Below are 18160 nucleotides of genomic sequence, written 5' to 3' on the forward strand. Positions count from 1 at the left end.
TTCTCTTCAATAGCAGCTGGGATATATAACAGTTCTGAAACCTCAAAAACCACAAGCAACTGCTATATCAAGAAGAGGGGAATATCAAGTTAGCCCAATACGTCAAGAAATAAAAAGATCTTCCTTCAAAGAGGGAGCAATTCCTTAAAAATGCTAAAAACAGGACGCATTTTTCCCCTTTAAAAAGGTAATTACTCATTTTGATGGTTTCTGTTTAGTCTTTGGGGAACATAAGTTAATACTAATGCAAGCTGTCACAGCACAGCAAGCTCAGAAGTCTCCACTCCATTCAGAAGTTAAAAGTACAATTCTATTAGGGATGAAAGAATGTGGAAAAGAGCTAGGCTCCAATTACTATCAGGAGGACTGTAAGCTGCTCACTCTCATTAATTTTTATTCCCATTTTAAAGATTTACAAACCAATAAAAACTTATCTGAAAACTACTAACCATACAAACAGCATATAAATTTTAAAAACTATCTCTTGAAAAAGTAGGATCCACTTGGCTTCTCTAAAGAATTTAGACTGGGGATAATGATTGTTACCAATCAACAAAAACATTAAGAAGGCTTCTTTCCTACACCTCATTGAGCTCTGCACATGCTTAGTCATCATTTCTAGAGTTGCTAATGTGCACAAATAACTAAAAGACAAATATGAACAAGCATGAAGGGTTACTGTTCCAATCACAAAAAAGGTGACAATTAAGTCACATCTTTTTTCTAGTATAAAATTCAAAAGATTAAAATGAAAAATATATACTATTAACATTGTGCTACATTAAAAAACCAGAAGTCCAACTGGGACTAATTCCTACGATTATACTCCATACACTGATGCCTGAAAAATGTCATAGTTGTTACAAAAATTATTTTTTAAATCTTCCATCAAAAATAATTAGGGAAAAAATTTAGAAACCTAATTTTTTAGGTGAACAGAAGCCTAAATAATGTGTTTAACAGAGAAACAATGTAGTTACATTGTGCAACTATAAAGCTTTATATTTCTTGACTCTGGCCATTCCCCCTCAGACTTAGAATTTCACCTACAATATGAATCATAATGGCTACTCTTAAAAGACAATTTAAGAACTTTTTTAAAAATATTATTCTTTATTCTTTTTTAATTTAACCTTTTGTAGTGACCCACAGGCTATAAATGAATTGATTCTAATAAAATTTATATTAACTATTCAAGGTTTGTAAAAGGGACAGAAAGTAGCTCAAATGAAAGATCATCACTAAGATAAAGTCTTAAAGGTAGACATACGAAAAGCTTGAGACCTTTCCTATATCCCATGTCAGAATGCAAACAAAATCTCAGAATGAGTAGAAGAAATGAATATTAAATTTTATTTAATTATGGATGGGAGAAGCAGACAATAGTATATTGGTCAATACAGTTATCAGGTTGCTAAAACATCATTTTTCCTTAAAAGAGCAATACAAAAGACAAAATGAACTTGATAAAAATTCTATGTTGAAGCACAAAGCCTAGCCAACCCAAGTACTTATTCTTCAAGATTTCTTCTATATGTGGGTAAAGGCAACAAGCTACTAAAAGCTTAGCATCAAAACTTCCTCCAGACTTTAGAGGCACTCCTACTAATAAGATTGCAAAAAAAAAGTACGTGTTATAACTGTAAGAAAGTGTCCTAATCAGATAACTGTAAAAGGATCCCTAAAAAATATCTAACACAGTGCTTTGTCAAAGGAAGTTCACAAAATAAATGACAGCATTGCAATTTATGCACAGAATAGAATTTAGTTTTTATATTTCTAAGTGAAAATACTTGATTAAAACAATTTTGAAAGAAAAAGGTAATAACTTCATCCGCTTATAAAGAAACTTTATACTAGTTAATTGTCTGAGTCATCTTCACTTCCAAATGGCATAAGCTTCTTTAGTATGTTACACTTACAACTTTAAGGCTATGTCACCAGAAAAAGTGGGTGGTCATCTTGAAAATATCACCAACGCTCCACATTTTCAAACCTGACAGATTTCCAGACATAAGGTCACATATTGTATGATTCCATTTATATGAAATTTCCAGAATAGGCAAATCCATATAGATAGTAAGTAGATTAGTAGTTGCCTGGAACTAACTGCAGGGAGGAGAAAATGGGAGTGACTGTTAATGGTGCACAGTTTCTTTTAGGGGTGATGAAAATATTCTAAAATTATATAGTGGTGATGATTATACAAGTCTGTAAATTTACTGAACCATCAGACTGTATGCTTTACAAGGGTGAATTTTATGGTATGTGAATGATATCCCAATAAAACAATTATTTAAAAGTTAGATTTAGATTTTTTAAAAAGTTCATAATGTCAAGGTATATATACTACAATAGACATCAGTCAGAGCTTTGCACCTGTTCCAAATGACTTTTTTTTACCTTGGCAAGGCGGCTCATCTGATCTTCTGAGAGAGTGCTACTTGTTCTGCCAGGAGTTTTTGTGGGTTCTGATCCATCTGCTTCTACATTAGGCCAGACTTTCAAGTCATGCATCCCTTGGCGAAACATGCTAGGGAAAAAGAGAATGTTCAGGGTAGAAGTAAATTAATACAGTTCATTACAGGAAATTTTAGATTCCTAAAAATAAAGAGAATTCTACACATGGAAATGTATATCTCCACTGCCAAGCTTTAAGTCCCCAATGGAATGTAAAGCAATTAACCAAGCAACTAAAATCCATGTCACACTGCTTTGCACATGCCATTCTTTTCTCCTCCAAGCACTCAGAACTATGGCAGAGAATTCCACACAAAGAGTGGAAGGAGAGAAGGATGAGAAATGAGCACACACATTTCATCACTTTAGTGAAGATCTAAGGAATAACAGAGATCAAATTCCTAACCAACTGAAGAATGTCACATTTACAATGACTAAAATCAAAATTTAAATAATTACATAACTGTGTTCTTTAAATGACATTATAGTAGACTATATAGTCAAACTGCCTGTACTTGAATCACAGCTGTGCTATTACCCACATAACCTAGGGTAAACTACTTAACCTCTCTGTACCTCAGTTTCCTCTTTTATAAAATAGGATAAAAGGACTTGTACCCCACAAGGTAACTGGAAAAATTAAATAAATCAGTACAAGTAAAAAGTACTTAGAACAGTGACTGGCATACAGTAAGTATTCAATAAATGTTAGCTATTACTAGTCTGTTTGCTGTACAAATTGATTTTTTTCCTTTCTTTTCCATAAAAGGCATGTTCTAAAAGTGAATACAATAGTAGATTCATACAAAAACATTTCCCATGTCTGTAAATCAGAAATTTAGCACATAGCCAGAATTCAGCCTAAGTTTAGTTATCCTGCTTCAAAGTGAAAGAATATATAACCTTTGTCCTGTTTTTGTCAAAAAGCTACCAAGAAGATATAAAGATGAAACAAACTCATAAAGAGCTTTAGACAACTATGTGTTTTAATTATGCTGCTGCCAAATTTCCATGTTTCTTTCTGATAGGGAGGTTAAAGATGGTTAATGTGCTTTCTTTTTAAAAAAATATTTTTGAACAAGAATTTTCAAACATAAAGTCTACTCAAACAGCAGCTACTCAAAGCTCAATAAGTTATTTCTTATTCTTAGAAATAAAAAGACTATAGAAATTGCAATAGAAAGAAAAAAACTAGAAGTGTGTGTAAATGGACAGGCAAATCTAAAGCATTTCATACATTTTCACATTTAATACTTTAAAAAAAAAAAACAAGGCACAGGCTGGGCATGGTGGCTCACACCTGTAATCTCAGCATTTTGAGAGGCTGAGGCAGGCAGACCACTAGAGCTCAAGAGTTTGAGACTAGCCTGGGCAACATGGCGAAACCCCACCTCTAAAAAATTTATAAAAAAACCTAAAATTAGGTGGGTGCAGTGGCATATGCCTGTAGTTTTGGGGGAGCTGAGGCAAGAGGACTGCTTGAGCCTGGGAGGACCAGGCTATAGTGAGCCATGTTTGCACCACTGTACTCCAGCCTGGGTGAGAAAGTGAGACCCTGTCTCAAAATTTAAAAAAAAAAAAAAAAAAATTGTCTCCTTAACTGCTAATGGTTTACATAAATTTTTTCAAATCATTATTATAATGTTCTGGCTAATAAAAAATATCTTCATAGATTTTCCTAAGGTAATAAAGATTTTCACTAAACATTATATAATGTGTATAAGTAATGATGCCATAAACATTTAGATTGGGAACTATAAAAGATAGCTACAAACTCATGAGCACAATAAGATCAAAGACCATATTTGTTAAAAGGTCTCTAAAGTTGGCAATAGAACAGGTAATTCTAGTAACTGTATTTGCAAAAGCTTACCTTATGGGCCCATACAAAATGCATTGACTGGCTGTGATAAATCAAAATTCTCACTATTTATTTATCATGTTAAACATCAAAAGAAAGTTACAGTATAAAAACCACACATATACATGTCTCTTATAAAGTTAATTTTCTTTCTCTTTCGACTGAGATATAGATTCAACATTAAGCAGACCTGCTTAGAGCAGTCTCTAAGGGACTACGTACAGTGAGATGATAATATCACTTTAAATAAATATCCTTAAATGTACCTTCAGAAATAGCAGAAGGCTTCCTTCCCTTCCTTCTCTCTACCTTCCCATCCCTCAGTGAATACTTTGGCTGGCTGAACTTAACTAAATCAAAAATCAGCACATTTGGCAAGAAGTCAGTTTACTAAATGATTTAGGTGCCTTGGGATGGATCTAGAGAAGAGATTTAAGGATAGGGGACGTGGAGGGTATGGGTGATGCCAAGTGACTCAAATGAGCAAGTGAACATATTACTTTCTTTTGACACTAATGGAACTTTGCAGAGTTACACAGCCTCCAGGTGGCAAGGCAGAAGATGCTCAGAGCATCGTGTCCACTTGGGAAATTAAGCCAAACAGGCAAGACAGAAGAAACAGCACAGCAGGATCTCCTTCTGACTCCAGCAGAGGCCCCAGCAACAGCTGCTGTTGATATTCCAGCTTGCAGTGCCAAGCCACTACAGCACCAACTGCCTTGACTTCCAGGATTCACATTTAGAAAAAACAACTGCAAGAGAAATCTGCAGCTTGCGTGTGGTTCTTTGCCAGGTCAACCTAACAATCAATCCATTCTTTAGCTACTTCGAAATTTCACAAGCCAGACTTCCAAATTAAGGACGACAAATTATTCTAGCCTTATCCCTAACAAATCAGTGTTTCAATTATTAATTAGACTATTCTCCAAGAAGTTCTGCCTCACACTGACTCATGTAAACAAAACAGATATTAGCAAACAGCAAGAGCTGATAGTCACAAGATTACCAATACTACAATACTACAATACTAGATGTCTTGAGGATCACTTTTAACAGCTACTAAGTACACATCAGAAACCTTTAGGGGAAAAGACGACGGATGGTTGGTGTTATTTCATTGCATAAGAAACATCTGAGGAAACTACGGTTAAAGGTAGCGTTTCCCTAAGTTATGAGAATGGTAGTGGCACATGGCATGGTTTTTGAGGACAGATGGAAGAAAATCTGCAAGTGCTTCTTGCTGAGACCACCCAGAATACTCATATTGCCCTGTCTCCCTGGATGGCAGCACCATGCAGGCAAGTAGCTGTGAGCCAGCAGCATAAGAAAATGTCTGCACTCTGCCGTAGCACCAGGAACATCCTGAACATCACCTTTCACAATCCAAAGCTGCACAAGAAGACCTGTAGCTGCTTAGGACTAGGGAATGCCTGGCTTTTCTCCAATGCGAGGCAGCTCACCCACAGGGCAAGGCTGCAGGACAGAGAGGAAAAAACCAAAAAGTTGTTTTAATTTCATAGGGTTTCTTAGAATTCCTTCTTCTGAGGTGAAGGTCAGTACAAGCGCCAGCACAGGGGGAATAGGAGTTGGTGATTTAGTCTTTTTGCACTCCACCCCCTCAAAATATCTCAGACCTATATTAAAATCTTACGTTATGTTAGTTATGTTTGGATAACTGCCCTACAACTATATAGAAGTTGAACTGATTAAAAATGAAAATGATGTAAAGCCTGATCTTCACCTTAATCTGCGAGTGAGCTGAATATCCCGTGTATATCTGACTATGCAAAACAGAACCATTCTAATTAAAGGACTTTTTTTCAGATATTGTATGCATATTTTGCAAATCAAATGAATTTCATATCATTTATATTCAATCGGGATTCTTTTGCTTCAATTTCTAAAATTTAATAGCATAGTTTTTATCATTATATTTAGTCTTGCTACTACCCACTAATGTTAAATAATACTTGTTTTCCATGTACAACAGGGATATCAAGCTTTTCTTTTAAAATAAGTGGAAGTTTAAACAAAGTAAGTTGGGTTAAATAAAGATATCAAGTAAAGAACAATAGGCCAGGCGTGGTGGCTCACGCCTGTAATCCCAGCATTTTGGGAGGGAGAGGCAGGCGGATCATCTGAGGTCAGGAGTTCAAGACCAGCCTGGCCAACATGGTGAAACCCTGCATATACTAAAAATACAAAAATCAGCTGGGCATGGTGGCATGGGCCTGTAATCCCAGCTATTCAGGAGGCTGAGGCAGGAGAATTGCTTGAACCCAGGAGGAGGAGGTTGCAGTGAACTGAGATCACACCACAGCAGGGGGACAGAGTGAGAATCCATCTCAAAAAAAAAAAAAAAAATATACTTAGTAAAGAGATATGAATGGAATTCTAAAAGTGATAAGTAAATGACTCAAGTTGGAGAAATCAAGCTCTAAGTGAGATAATTTCACACAATCAGTGCTTCTCTCTAACAGGTTTCATTTATATCGGGCATCTGATGTGTTCGGGACATGAAGGAGTGTAGGATGACCTATTTTCCAGTTAGAGTTAAGAGAACACAGATGACTTTCCAAGATTCAAAGTCTTATTTTAGTTAATGGCAGAAAACAAATTTAAGTAACCACTCACTTATTGCTACTGCTCCCTTTATAGAAATCCTTGGGGTTTAATGACTTTTTAAAGTAGAACAAGTGCTACTGATTTGTCTCTAGGCACGCTGCCAGCTTGGTTTGGATGGGAGGTAAAGGAATTTTCCTTTCACTGGGATATACACAGAATTACAAATAAAGTGGGCACCAAGGGAAGGAGTAAAGAAGAGGAACACATGAATGCACGTATAAGTCATATTAATAAACTGTCACAAAAGTCAGTTCAGTGCTTCTCAAAATGTGGTCCATAGGCTCCCTTTCACAGAATCACTCAGGATGCTGGTTTAAAATGCTGATTCTTGGGCCCCACCACAGACGCACTGAGTTAGTGAGAACCCAGGAAGATGCTTTTCTCATAGGCTTCCTGGATGGTTCTTAAACATAGGTTATTACTGATTTCATGTAGTACTTTTAAAAAAAACGTGCCAGAAGCCAAACAAAACAGTACCAAAAATCAATCTGAGAGTTTGTTTAGATGTAGGCAGTTCATTTCACTGCATCTGTGTATATTTCAATTGTCCCACAACTACATCCCAGTCAGAAAATCCTCTGAAACTAGATCCTAAAGTCCTCTAAAATGCCTGAGTACTAACACAGGTGTTTTTATGAGGGAACCTCCTGTTGATATTCCAGAAGGTAAACCACTTGTGATGAATGTGGGAGGAAAAACCAAGAGGAATGTCTGGTTATTTCTCAAAAATATTTAGCCACTAAAAAGAGCTATGCATTTTTCTTTTTCTTCTCTGTTGCAAACAAGCCCCTCCCTAGTAATGAAAAATAAGGAGTAAACACTCTGTAAAAGAAACAGTACTGATTTAGTAATATGTCCATTCTGCTGTAACATGCTATTTTATCAAAAAGTATATTTTAAAACTGAAAGTTACAATGTTTCAGACTATATCTAAATTATTTTTCCTGTATGAATTTTAATAACAAATATCTCTTTAATAGCCACATTAAACTAAAATACCGAGGTATCTGTAAGCAACCAAGCTATTCCAAATGGGATTACATCTAGATTTCATTCAAGAGTTCAGAAGCCTTTCTGACACACTCTATTCCTGTATAGAAAAGTTTAATATTATAAAGGCATCAATTCTCTCTTTATTAGCATATATAATTCAGTAAGATTTTCTAACAAAATAACAGTGAGTTTTTTAATTGAGAAAATATTAAAATTTATTTGCCAAAACAAACCTAGAAATATTTTAAAAGAAAGACTAATAAGAATTATCCTTATCTAATATTTAAACATTTTATAATACTACCCTAACTGACAGAATAGCCCAGGAAGGATACCTAATATTTATTAAGGTCATTATAATATTTATTCAATACATAAATACATGATACAATATTTATCAGGCCCATTAAATGTATTTAGTAATGTAACAATCATAAACTACTCAATGAGGTAGATACTATTGTTCTTTCATTTAACATATGAAGACATTGAGGCATAAGATTAAATAATTTGCCCAAGGATACACAGATACTAAGCAAAGAAGCCAAGATTTGAAGCCAGATAATCTACAACTTGCTTTCCTAACCACTATAGCACTATACACTATAATGCCTCTCTTAGACTTCAACACATGATGAATTGAGTATATAAGGATGCTATTTTAAAATAGCTGGATAAGACGGCTTATTTAATACGCAGTGTTGGGACAAATATTCAAAACATTTGTTTTGGTTTTCTCTAAAAAGCTATTCTCACTATATCACTCCTTTCACAAAAGTAATTTTAGATAAATCAAAGATTTTAATGTAAAGGAATAAAAGCATAACAGAAGAAAGCATTTTAAAGAATCTTAAATGGAAACTTTCTAATACATTAAGTTCACAACCCAAAAACTAAAAAACTGATTCAAGATAATCATTTAAAATCCATTAAGAGTAAACAAATACATACTAATTCAAAAGAACAAACCAAACCACAAAAGCAGTATTTGTAACACAACCCACAAAGGGCTAATTCCATTCATCTACAAAGACTCCTTATATATCAATAAGAAAACAACAACTCAAAAAAAAAGCAAAGAATTTTATATGTGAATTATATCTCAATTTCTAAAAAGGACAAAGTACATCAAAAAGCAATTCATGGAAACATAAACACAAATAGTCAATAAACACCCCAAAATACGATCTTCCTCATACTTAATGATGTAAAAATTAAATAACATTTTTTAACTTTAAAGTAGACAAAAATTAAGACATTTGTAATATCCAAACAGATCTATACCATTTCACACTGAAAGGAACCAGAACTTCTTTCAGAGATTCCAGGTCTGGTGCACAAAATTACCAAATGAGCCTGGAAAAACTTGTCTACCAGAAAGCAAAGAAGCTACCAGTCACTGCTAGTGTACTGCCAAAAGGACATGGGGTCTACTTGAAGGGGCTCCTACTGACCAAAAATTAGATTTTTTGAGCACTATAAAGAATAAAGACAGCAACGGACTAAAACATATAAAAAACAAAATGCACAAAAGCCATCGATCACCACCTCTGCAAGTTACTAGGGCACAAACTCATTAGTCTTAAAATTGGTAAAGGGAAAGAAAGTTAAACATTTATCTGTCTTTCCTATATGAACTAAGTAAATACTTGATGAAAGACCAAGTTCTTCAGTGAAAAATTCCAATTAGTAAATGCAGAATAATAATAGAATGTCACAAATTCTCTAAAGATAAACTGAGCCCTCTGTCCCAGGAGAAAAACGATATAGAGAAAATATCCTTTGGGACTATGGGACTTTTTTTTTTTTTTTACAATAAACATCTAGCATTTGTAAATGTTTCAAAAATTAAATTATCTTTTCTATCACAATCATTACCATCATTAGCAAATGAATGCTTTTTAATCCTGTTTTTCATCCTTTCTGTCAATATTATAAAAAAAGCAGATAAAACCTGTAACAAAGCAGTTATATGTCAAAGTCACTTTTCCCTAAAAGCAAGGTTCTATTTCCCAATGACTTCTACTTTCTAGTAGAAATCACATTACCAATCACCAACAGTAGAGCAATATAAATTGTATTTCTTAATCTATCTGTATATCCTATAGGAAATATATGTTAAATTCAGTGTAAGGAATGATCAAATCATATGTACCTAACTGTTTTACACTGGAGACTGGGCATAAACTATTAAAGCCTTCCCTCATTCCGAAAAAGAAAAGGGTCAGAAAGCTGCTACACTCCTACAGATGAGACCAACAGAATGCTTACCCGTATTTTCCAAAGAGCGAAACCGTTGTTCCTCCTACAGGCACTGCTTTTCCGGGTCCATACACATCCCATATGGTGAGGGCCACTTGGGCATTCCTGGGCAGGTCAGGGTATTTTACTGGTAGTTTCAGCCATTCATTCCAGCTATGGAAATAAAGTTAACATAATTCAGAAATACATATATATATCTTTCTTTTAAATTAACAAACCACACAAAAAGTTTTGGCCAGAGGAGAAGGTTCCAAAAATGTTAAGTTAGTACTCTAAAAAATAATATGGCAGTCACCTCAATTTTGCTAAAGTCAACTTTCCATTTTAAATAAAAACATAATTGTTTTAATAGAGCTCATGAAAAACAGCTCTGTTAAATTTTTTAATCAAGAAACTCAGAAAATACCAAGACACCAGAGAATATAATGGAGGAAAAAACCTGGGAAAACATTTCAACCTGTTAGAACTTTTTAAACAAACTGTGATTTTCTTTAACCACTCTTCAAAACCCAATTTTACATTATGAAGACAAAATAATCAAAATTACTCATACTCAAAAGCACTTCTGAGAATAAATCAGGAAAAAAAAAGGAATCAAAACAAAACCTCAAAGTAGAAAATCTACCTTTATCACATGAAGTTACCAGACTGCTCCAGACAGATATGTGACTTATGTGAGAATTTTCTGTTCCTCAAATGATTTCATTAATACTGATAACATTAAGCTATTAGTACTTTATGCTTTCAAAGCACATCTGTATGTATTCTTTCACTAAGGAATGTTTGTTAATAATAATACAGTTAATGACACCACAGCTTTTTTTTAACCCTCTATATATTTATGTAAATTTTCTTATACGTTTAAACTTCACACTGTATTCATTTGATAATTTCAACCCTCTTCAAGAGGAGCTGGCTTTTAAATTCCAAAAGAATACTGTGCCAACAATATGCCAAACTAATACCTAGCAGACACATAGAATTCTATTTCTGTTTACTCAAAATTATTTGTTCACTCAAAGTTATTATCTAAGGGACATATCCTAGTCTATGTTAAATACATCTGTATTGCTAAAACATTTAACAAAATTTCCAAAAACTTAAACAACAAATCATTTATATATACCATATAAATTAGAGATGGCTATCAATTTCAAGAAAAAAGAGTTATTAAATCCTTTTCTTCTATGAAATACTTTTTTTAAAAAAAATCACATGCTTAAGAAAGCCAGTATCTACTACAGATAGGCTCAAACAACTAAATAAAATTATCTAATTACTAGCCACATGGTAGGGGAGGCTAAAAAGAAAAACACTAAGCAGTGCCATCTTTTGCCACTGAATAAACCACAGAAGTTAATTAACACTGGCTAAAGTTGAAGACAACAATAAGCGATAACATCCAAAATAATATTTTGGATATTATCCAAATTTCTTTTTGGATAATACTGTGAAATTTCTTATTCTGTATTCTATCCTTTAATGACTATGAGACACCACCAATGACCAACTAATCATTTGTCTCAAACCTTTTGCTATCCAACACCAGGCAACAACACCTCTTTCAATCAAAGCAACTGCACTTAATATGTTTTATATACTAGGCTTCTGCAGAAGAGTTCTTTTGAAAAAAATGATCCTACTTTGGGAGGCCGAGGTGGGCAGATAGATCACTTGAGGTCAGGAGTTCAAGATGAGCTTGGCCAACATGGTGAAACCCTGTCTCTACTAAAGATATAAAAACCAGCCGGGCATGGTGGCGCACACCTGCAGTCCCAGCTACTTGGGAGGCTGAGGCAGGAGATCACTTGAACCCAGAGGGTGAAGACTGCAGTGAGCCAAGTTCATGCCACTGCACTCCAGCCTGGCGACAGACCGAGATGCCATCTCAAAAAAAAGAAAAAAGAAAAAAATGATCCTTCAGTTAAGAAGTCTGAAAACTGCTCTAGATATTCTAGAAGTTATAGAAAAATCTAGTCAGACACCAAAAAGGTATATATTTTGGACACCACTTTGTTCTCTTCCTCTTCATGAATCATCCCTACCCCATCCACTAACCCTCATTAACCTTAAGATTACATTCACTTGGCAACAATCAAAACATCACAAGATTGCAAAGCCTAAATATGGATGGCCCAATCCCCACCAGGTACCGCCATCACTGCATACCATTGTGCTAGCACTCGAATCTGATTAAAATACTTCTGAATCCTAACTTTGTAATTTTTGAATTAGATTGTATTATATGTCTCTCTAAAGCCATTTTCAAAACCTTTATGAGACAATGTGAAATATAAGTGTTCTTAAAAATGTAAACTACTTCCCTAAAGAATAATATTCACATAAGAAAAAAACTTAGAAATCTGCAGTACATACACCTAAAAATGAGAATTTACCTTAAGTGTAATCAAAGAAAGTACAAGTGTCCCTCATGGGATCTCTTAGTGTAGGAAAGAATAGGACATGATATGATAGACTTGAATAAATTTCGGATGAGTTCCTCATTATTAGAACTCTCACAACTCACTATCAGAAAGTCAGAAATCAAACAGATTTCAATAATTTAGAATCTCATACTGGCCCTAAAATACTACCTGAACTAAGGAATGAAAAATTTGGATAGCAAGAGATCCCTTTATGATCTAATTTCTTCTTTCCAAGGTTTATAGAATCTCTTTTAAGCAAATACTTATAAAGAATAAGGACTATTTAAAGTTTTTACCTCCACTCATTCTAGGATGGCAAGTTTTGTTTTGATGAATTACCAATAAATTCAACTTTCGAATACTAAAGAGCAGGATGTATAAAATATGCAAATGTTTTCTCTTAGTCTCCTAAAGACTATTCCTTTTTTTTTTGAGATGGAGTCTCGTTCTGTTGCCCAGGTTGGAATGCAATGGCTCATTCTCAGCTCACTGCAACCTCTGCCTCCTGGGTTCCGGCAATTCTCCTGCCTCAGCCTCCCAAGTAGCTGGGATTACAGGCACCTGCCACCATGTCCAGCTAATTTTTGTATTTTTAGTAGAGAGGGGGTTTCACCATGTGGGCCAGGCTGGTCTTGAACTCCTGACCTCAGGTGATCCACCTGTAGAGTATTTTTTTTAAAAGCCTATTCCACGGTATTTTATCCAAAATAAGGTGTTTTTCTAAATCTATTGTCTACATAGCTTAGAAATTTTAATTTCAAAGTCGCTTTAAATAATTTTAGAGTACTTTCAAATACTTTCACAATTTAAAAACTACAAACTTTAAAAATTCAAACTTTTAGAAATCAAACATAGGAGTTTTTATATTCTTGCAAATATATAATATAAAAACTAATGCAGAGAAGAGTTGGCAAATGGGAGGAGGAGGAGAAAACCTTTAGTCTTCTAATTGAGAATTTGCTTTTGCTGTAATTTCCTTTTTTGTCTAGTCATGCAACAGAAGCCACTATACATTTTTCCTTACCAAAATGTTTTTGGCCTTCTAGACCTAAATTTGTTTTAACTCTCTTGTGAGTAATAGGTAACCTCAAAAATCTAATTAAAGCTTTGAGCTCTGTCCCTGAAAAAGTACACAAAACACAAAATTCTGCATACACCTTCAGGGGTTTGAAGACTTCCTGATTCCAGTCTAAGAATCTCTGATACAATTAAGGAATTCTGCTCCATTGTTTTAAGTGTGATGATGATGATACTGTAGTTATGCTTTAAAAACAGATAATACAGAAATACAGTTAAGGTGTTATAACGTTTCAGGTCTGTTACAAAATGGTGAGAATACAAGATTGGTCATGAGTTAACAGTAGGTATATAACAGAAACTTAGGCGTTCACTGTATTATTCTATGTTTGTAGGTTTAAAATTTTCCAGAATAAAAAGTATTAAGTATATATATATTTTTTACGTGTGTGTGTATATCTACATACACATACACACATATCTATATACATATATATATCTATATACACACACATATATAGATATACAGATAGATAGACTAGATAGACAGATATCTCTCCACAAAAGACTACTGAAGAATTTACACCATTAAAATACTTGGTTTTGATATGGCCAGATCACCAGAGTTCAGGCTTCTGCTCTCTGAAAACCCTTTCCAGCTACACTGGGTGACACCTGGGACACACAGGGTTGAATCCTCTATGGCACAGTCTGGCTGTCCATGTGGTCACATCCTGTCTTTCAGCATACAGCCTGTGCATCCTACACTGAGCCTACCAGAGTGCTGAATAACACTCACTGATCAAACATCAGAACTGCACTATATAATCTATCAAATAAGAAGTGTCAAGAAGTCAGATTAAGGATCCACAATGGGCCGGGCGCAGTGGCTCACGCCTGTAATCCCAGCACTTTGGGAGGCCGAGGCGGGTGGATCACGAGGTCAGGAGATTGACACCACGGTGAAACCCCGTCTCCACTAAAAATACAAAAACTTAGCCGGGCGCGGTGGCGGGTGCCTGTAGTCCCAGCTACTCGGAGAGGCTGAGGCAGGAGAATAGCGTGAACCCGGGAGGCGGAGCTTTCAGTGAGCCAAGATCGCGTCACTGCACTCCAGCCTGGGCGACAGAGCGAGACTCCGTCTCAAAAAAAAAAAAAAAAAAGAAACAAGGATCCACAATACTCTTCTGAAAAAAACAGGAACTTCATGTTCATTATATTTACCCTGCATCTTGACAAGGTCTTGCTAATGTGCCATGCTGAATAAACTATGAATCTAAATAAATTAGTTTCATATGTAAAATAATAATAAAAATTTTATCTAAACAGATGGCAATAGATCTCTAAAAATCTGAGCTCCAAACATCAGGTTGGACAATATATCAGACTATCCAGAAGTATTTATGAGTTCAAGAGCACATGATGGTAAAGAATTTTAAAATGCCACAGACGTGTTTTTGTTTTTGGTCATGTAAATCAGTCAAGTGCTTATCAAAATGTCAATATGCTAAATACAAACAAATCCATTTCTATTTCAATTGCGGTTATAATACTGATATGCATAATACTTTATCTGAGTATGTTTCTACTTCAAATGATTTGATCAATGCCTATGGGTATTAAGAAATTCCTCTATAATCCTACTAAATTATACTTGCAGCATCCATAAAGAAAGGTAAGAACAGTCTGGAACATATCATATGCCAGAAAAAAACTTACTTCCATCTTGTACTAAATGCTTTGTAGGATGTTCTCACTGGCAAGGCCAAAGGCTTCCCTTCTGCAAAAACTTGACAAGTAACATAAAGATCAGAGCATGTCTCTTGGTATAGTCCTGAAAACTTCAACATTGGGTCTTCTAGGACAGCTTTATAACTCTTTTGTTCTCTCTTCCCTTCCAAGCTTCCTCTGAAAGCACAAGAGCAACAATGTTTTAGACATGAATTTTTTAAGCATGTACATATATACATAAGTACTAAGCATGTACATATATGCTTTAAGCATGTACATATATGCATAAGTACTAAAAAGAGTTTACCTTTGTGTTAAGGTGTGCTACCTAAACAACATTTTCCTGTATATGAAATTAATGTAATTTTTATATATGATAAGGGTTTCTTAAAATCCTAACATACCTAATATCAGTCCCACCTTCGTCAACACATTTCTCTATTTTATACTTCTGAATTTTAAATCCTGCCACCAACCCTTGATCTACCCTCTGGAAGTCACCAGCTTTCTAGGACTTGGTTTCATTTTCTTCATTTCAAGTTGACCACATATTCATCTATTCTTTCAGGAAACATTTACTATAGTAGACAAAGAAGCCCAGCAGAAAGAAAAGATAAGCAATACAGTATTACAATAAAATATTAAGTCATTGCTTCTGGGGAGAAAAATTTACTTTTAACTGCATGTTTTTATTCTACTCTTTTCCATTTTTTTTTTACTATGCATATGCATTGTCTGATCATTTCTTTAAAAAATAGTGGTATAAGTCATAAATAGATATGCACAGGATACTATCACAGAGGGAGGAACATTTTTTAGACATCAAGATTACATCAGATACTGTGCCAGGCATTTTATATTTTCTTTCTTACATAATTTTCACCATATTCTCATTTTATAAGTGAGGAAACAGAGACTTATAAACTAAACTCATTATCCAAAGTCACAAAGTAAGTAACAGAGCTGAGAATAAACACCAGGGCAGGGAGGCCAAAGCCAATATTTTTCCCATTACAGCAAGATAAATCAGAGTCTCAAGAGTACTTAGGCTGGCATGGGGAAGGGACTTAGTACCCCAGATAGATGTCTGAAATGATCCTGAACAATGCATGAGAGTTGAAGCAAAAGAAGCAGAACATCATCCCAAAGGGAAAGGCGACAGAGCGAGACCCTGTCTCAAAAAAAAAAAAAAAAGGGACCTTTTTTTGGCTTTTTCTTTATTTTTAATGTTCAAACACTTCAAAAAATGCATTCATATATCCAAGAAATGTTGAGCATCAAGCTGAAGGAAAGCCCTTTATCAATACTGATCCCGTATAAACTACTAGTGGTGTATGCTATGGAAAATACCTTAAATGACTGTATAAAGTATCACACAAAGGTACAAGGTGGTTGTTGACATATTACTTTTACCACCACCACCACAAACTAAAAGGTAAAGGATTTGTCAGCGAATAAGGGACTTCTGAAAATAAAATGAAACGATCATTCAAAGGTACATCGGACAATTGAGAAAATTTATCTATCACTTACTGCAGGCCTTTGACTGACACATATTTGTTGAATATTAACTGAACATGCACAAGAAATGTTTATTAATTGTGGATGATGCTGTGGTCAATAATTTGTGATAGCTTTGACAACACTCCTACATGACGACCTTAAAAGGGACATAATTTCCAACTCTGTCTTGTGCATCCCTCGTCATTATACCGGTTCCATTATCCTTATCTCAAGATATCACGCCCTTGACCTTTACTTCAGCCGTGGTGCCCCAAAGTTTTCCTGCAAAGACTCTTTTCTCCTATCTTCTTGGTACCTTTGCAACTGGAACGCTCACCTTCGACTTACTCCCAACTTCCCTGACTAAACACTGCCATACTACCCAAAGATTCACTCTAGGCCTCTATCACCTCCCGTGCTAATACACCATGTGCTCATCTTATTCTCGACTATCGCATCTGCCTGTGTCTACCTCTCCATAATTTCTGAAGCCTTCATTCCACCCTACAAGCCCCGTTCCAAAATAAAGATCGTCCTCTTTCTTACGACGAGACTTGATTTCTTAATTTACAATGAAATAGTAATAAACTCTCAAAAGGCTGAACAGCAAAACCTTTAAAGACTGTAAAATACAGTGGAACTTAAGGGCTATTCCTACTGCTGTGCTTCTCACAGAGACCACGTATTAAATCCTTCTCCAAAAGAGACCCTTTCCACAATCCACTCTCTCCCGCCTCCCTGGCTACAGCTTTCGCAGCCGCCCCCAATCTGGGACTTGAGACGAGTCACGTACTTTCTCCCTCTCACTCCCAACAGGCCCCTGCCCCCACGTCCCTACGCCCCCAGCAATCCCACTCCCTGTCCTGAGGGTTCTCTTACATCTTAAGCTGGACGTTGATATCCAGGTCACAACTATAGATGTAGTGAAACTTCTCTGCTTCCCCCATCGCACCGTCTGCAAAGGTACCACCTACAGCGGGAACTTCAGCACAGGAAAAACAACATAAATGAACCAGCCGAGCCCCACAACACGAGAACTTCTGGTTCCGCCCTCGCCGGCAAGCCGCCAATCCCCGCCTGGAGCGAGTTCCGACGCGACGGAACTTCCCGCCGGAACAACTCTTCCGCGCATGTGCACAAGGCGCCCACCATCTTGCTTGAGGGTGAATGTGTACGGGAAACGCCTAATCTGGTTACATTCCAGTTTTCCTGTCTTGACAGCACTTTTTTTTTTCTTAAAGAAAAAGAGACGCTATCATTTGCGCTTGAGCTGTACCTTAAA

At 35.6% G+C, this 18160-nt stretch overlaps 1 protein-coding gene across 2 annotated transcripts in view; it reads right to left on the minus strand.

The window, feature by feature from the left end:
* The window catches only part of PIK3C3 (phosphatidylinositol 3-kinase catalytic subunit type 3), a 133159-nt gene extending 115246 nt beyond the window's left edge, over positions 1–17913 (minus strand). For both annotated transcript variants that reach the window (XM_003267555.3, XM_030810508.1), the window contains exons 1-4: positions 17758–17913; positions 15364–15552; positions 10211–10354; positions 2404–2533 (exon numbers count right to left, since the gene is read on the minus strand). In XM_003267555.3, coding sequence (XP_003267603.3) covers positions 2404–2533; positions 10211–10354; positions 15364–15552; positions 17758–17825 — 531 coding nt within the window. In that variant the 5' untranslated portion in view covers positions 17826–17913. The remainder of the gene's footprint in view (positions 1–2403; positions 2534–10210; positions 10355–15363; positions 15553–17757) is intronic.
* Positions 17914–18160: the final 247 nt, after the last annotated feature.

This window comes from Nomascus leucogenys, chromosome 4, assembly GCF_006542625.1.
Source record: "Nomascus leucogenys isolate Asia chromosome 4, Asia_NLE_v1, whole genome shotgun sequence".
In the NCBI taxonomy this organism is placed as follows: Eukaryota; Metazoa; Chordata; class Mammalia; order Primates; family Hylobatidae; genus Nomascus; species Nomascus leucogenys.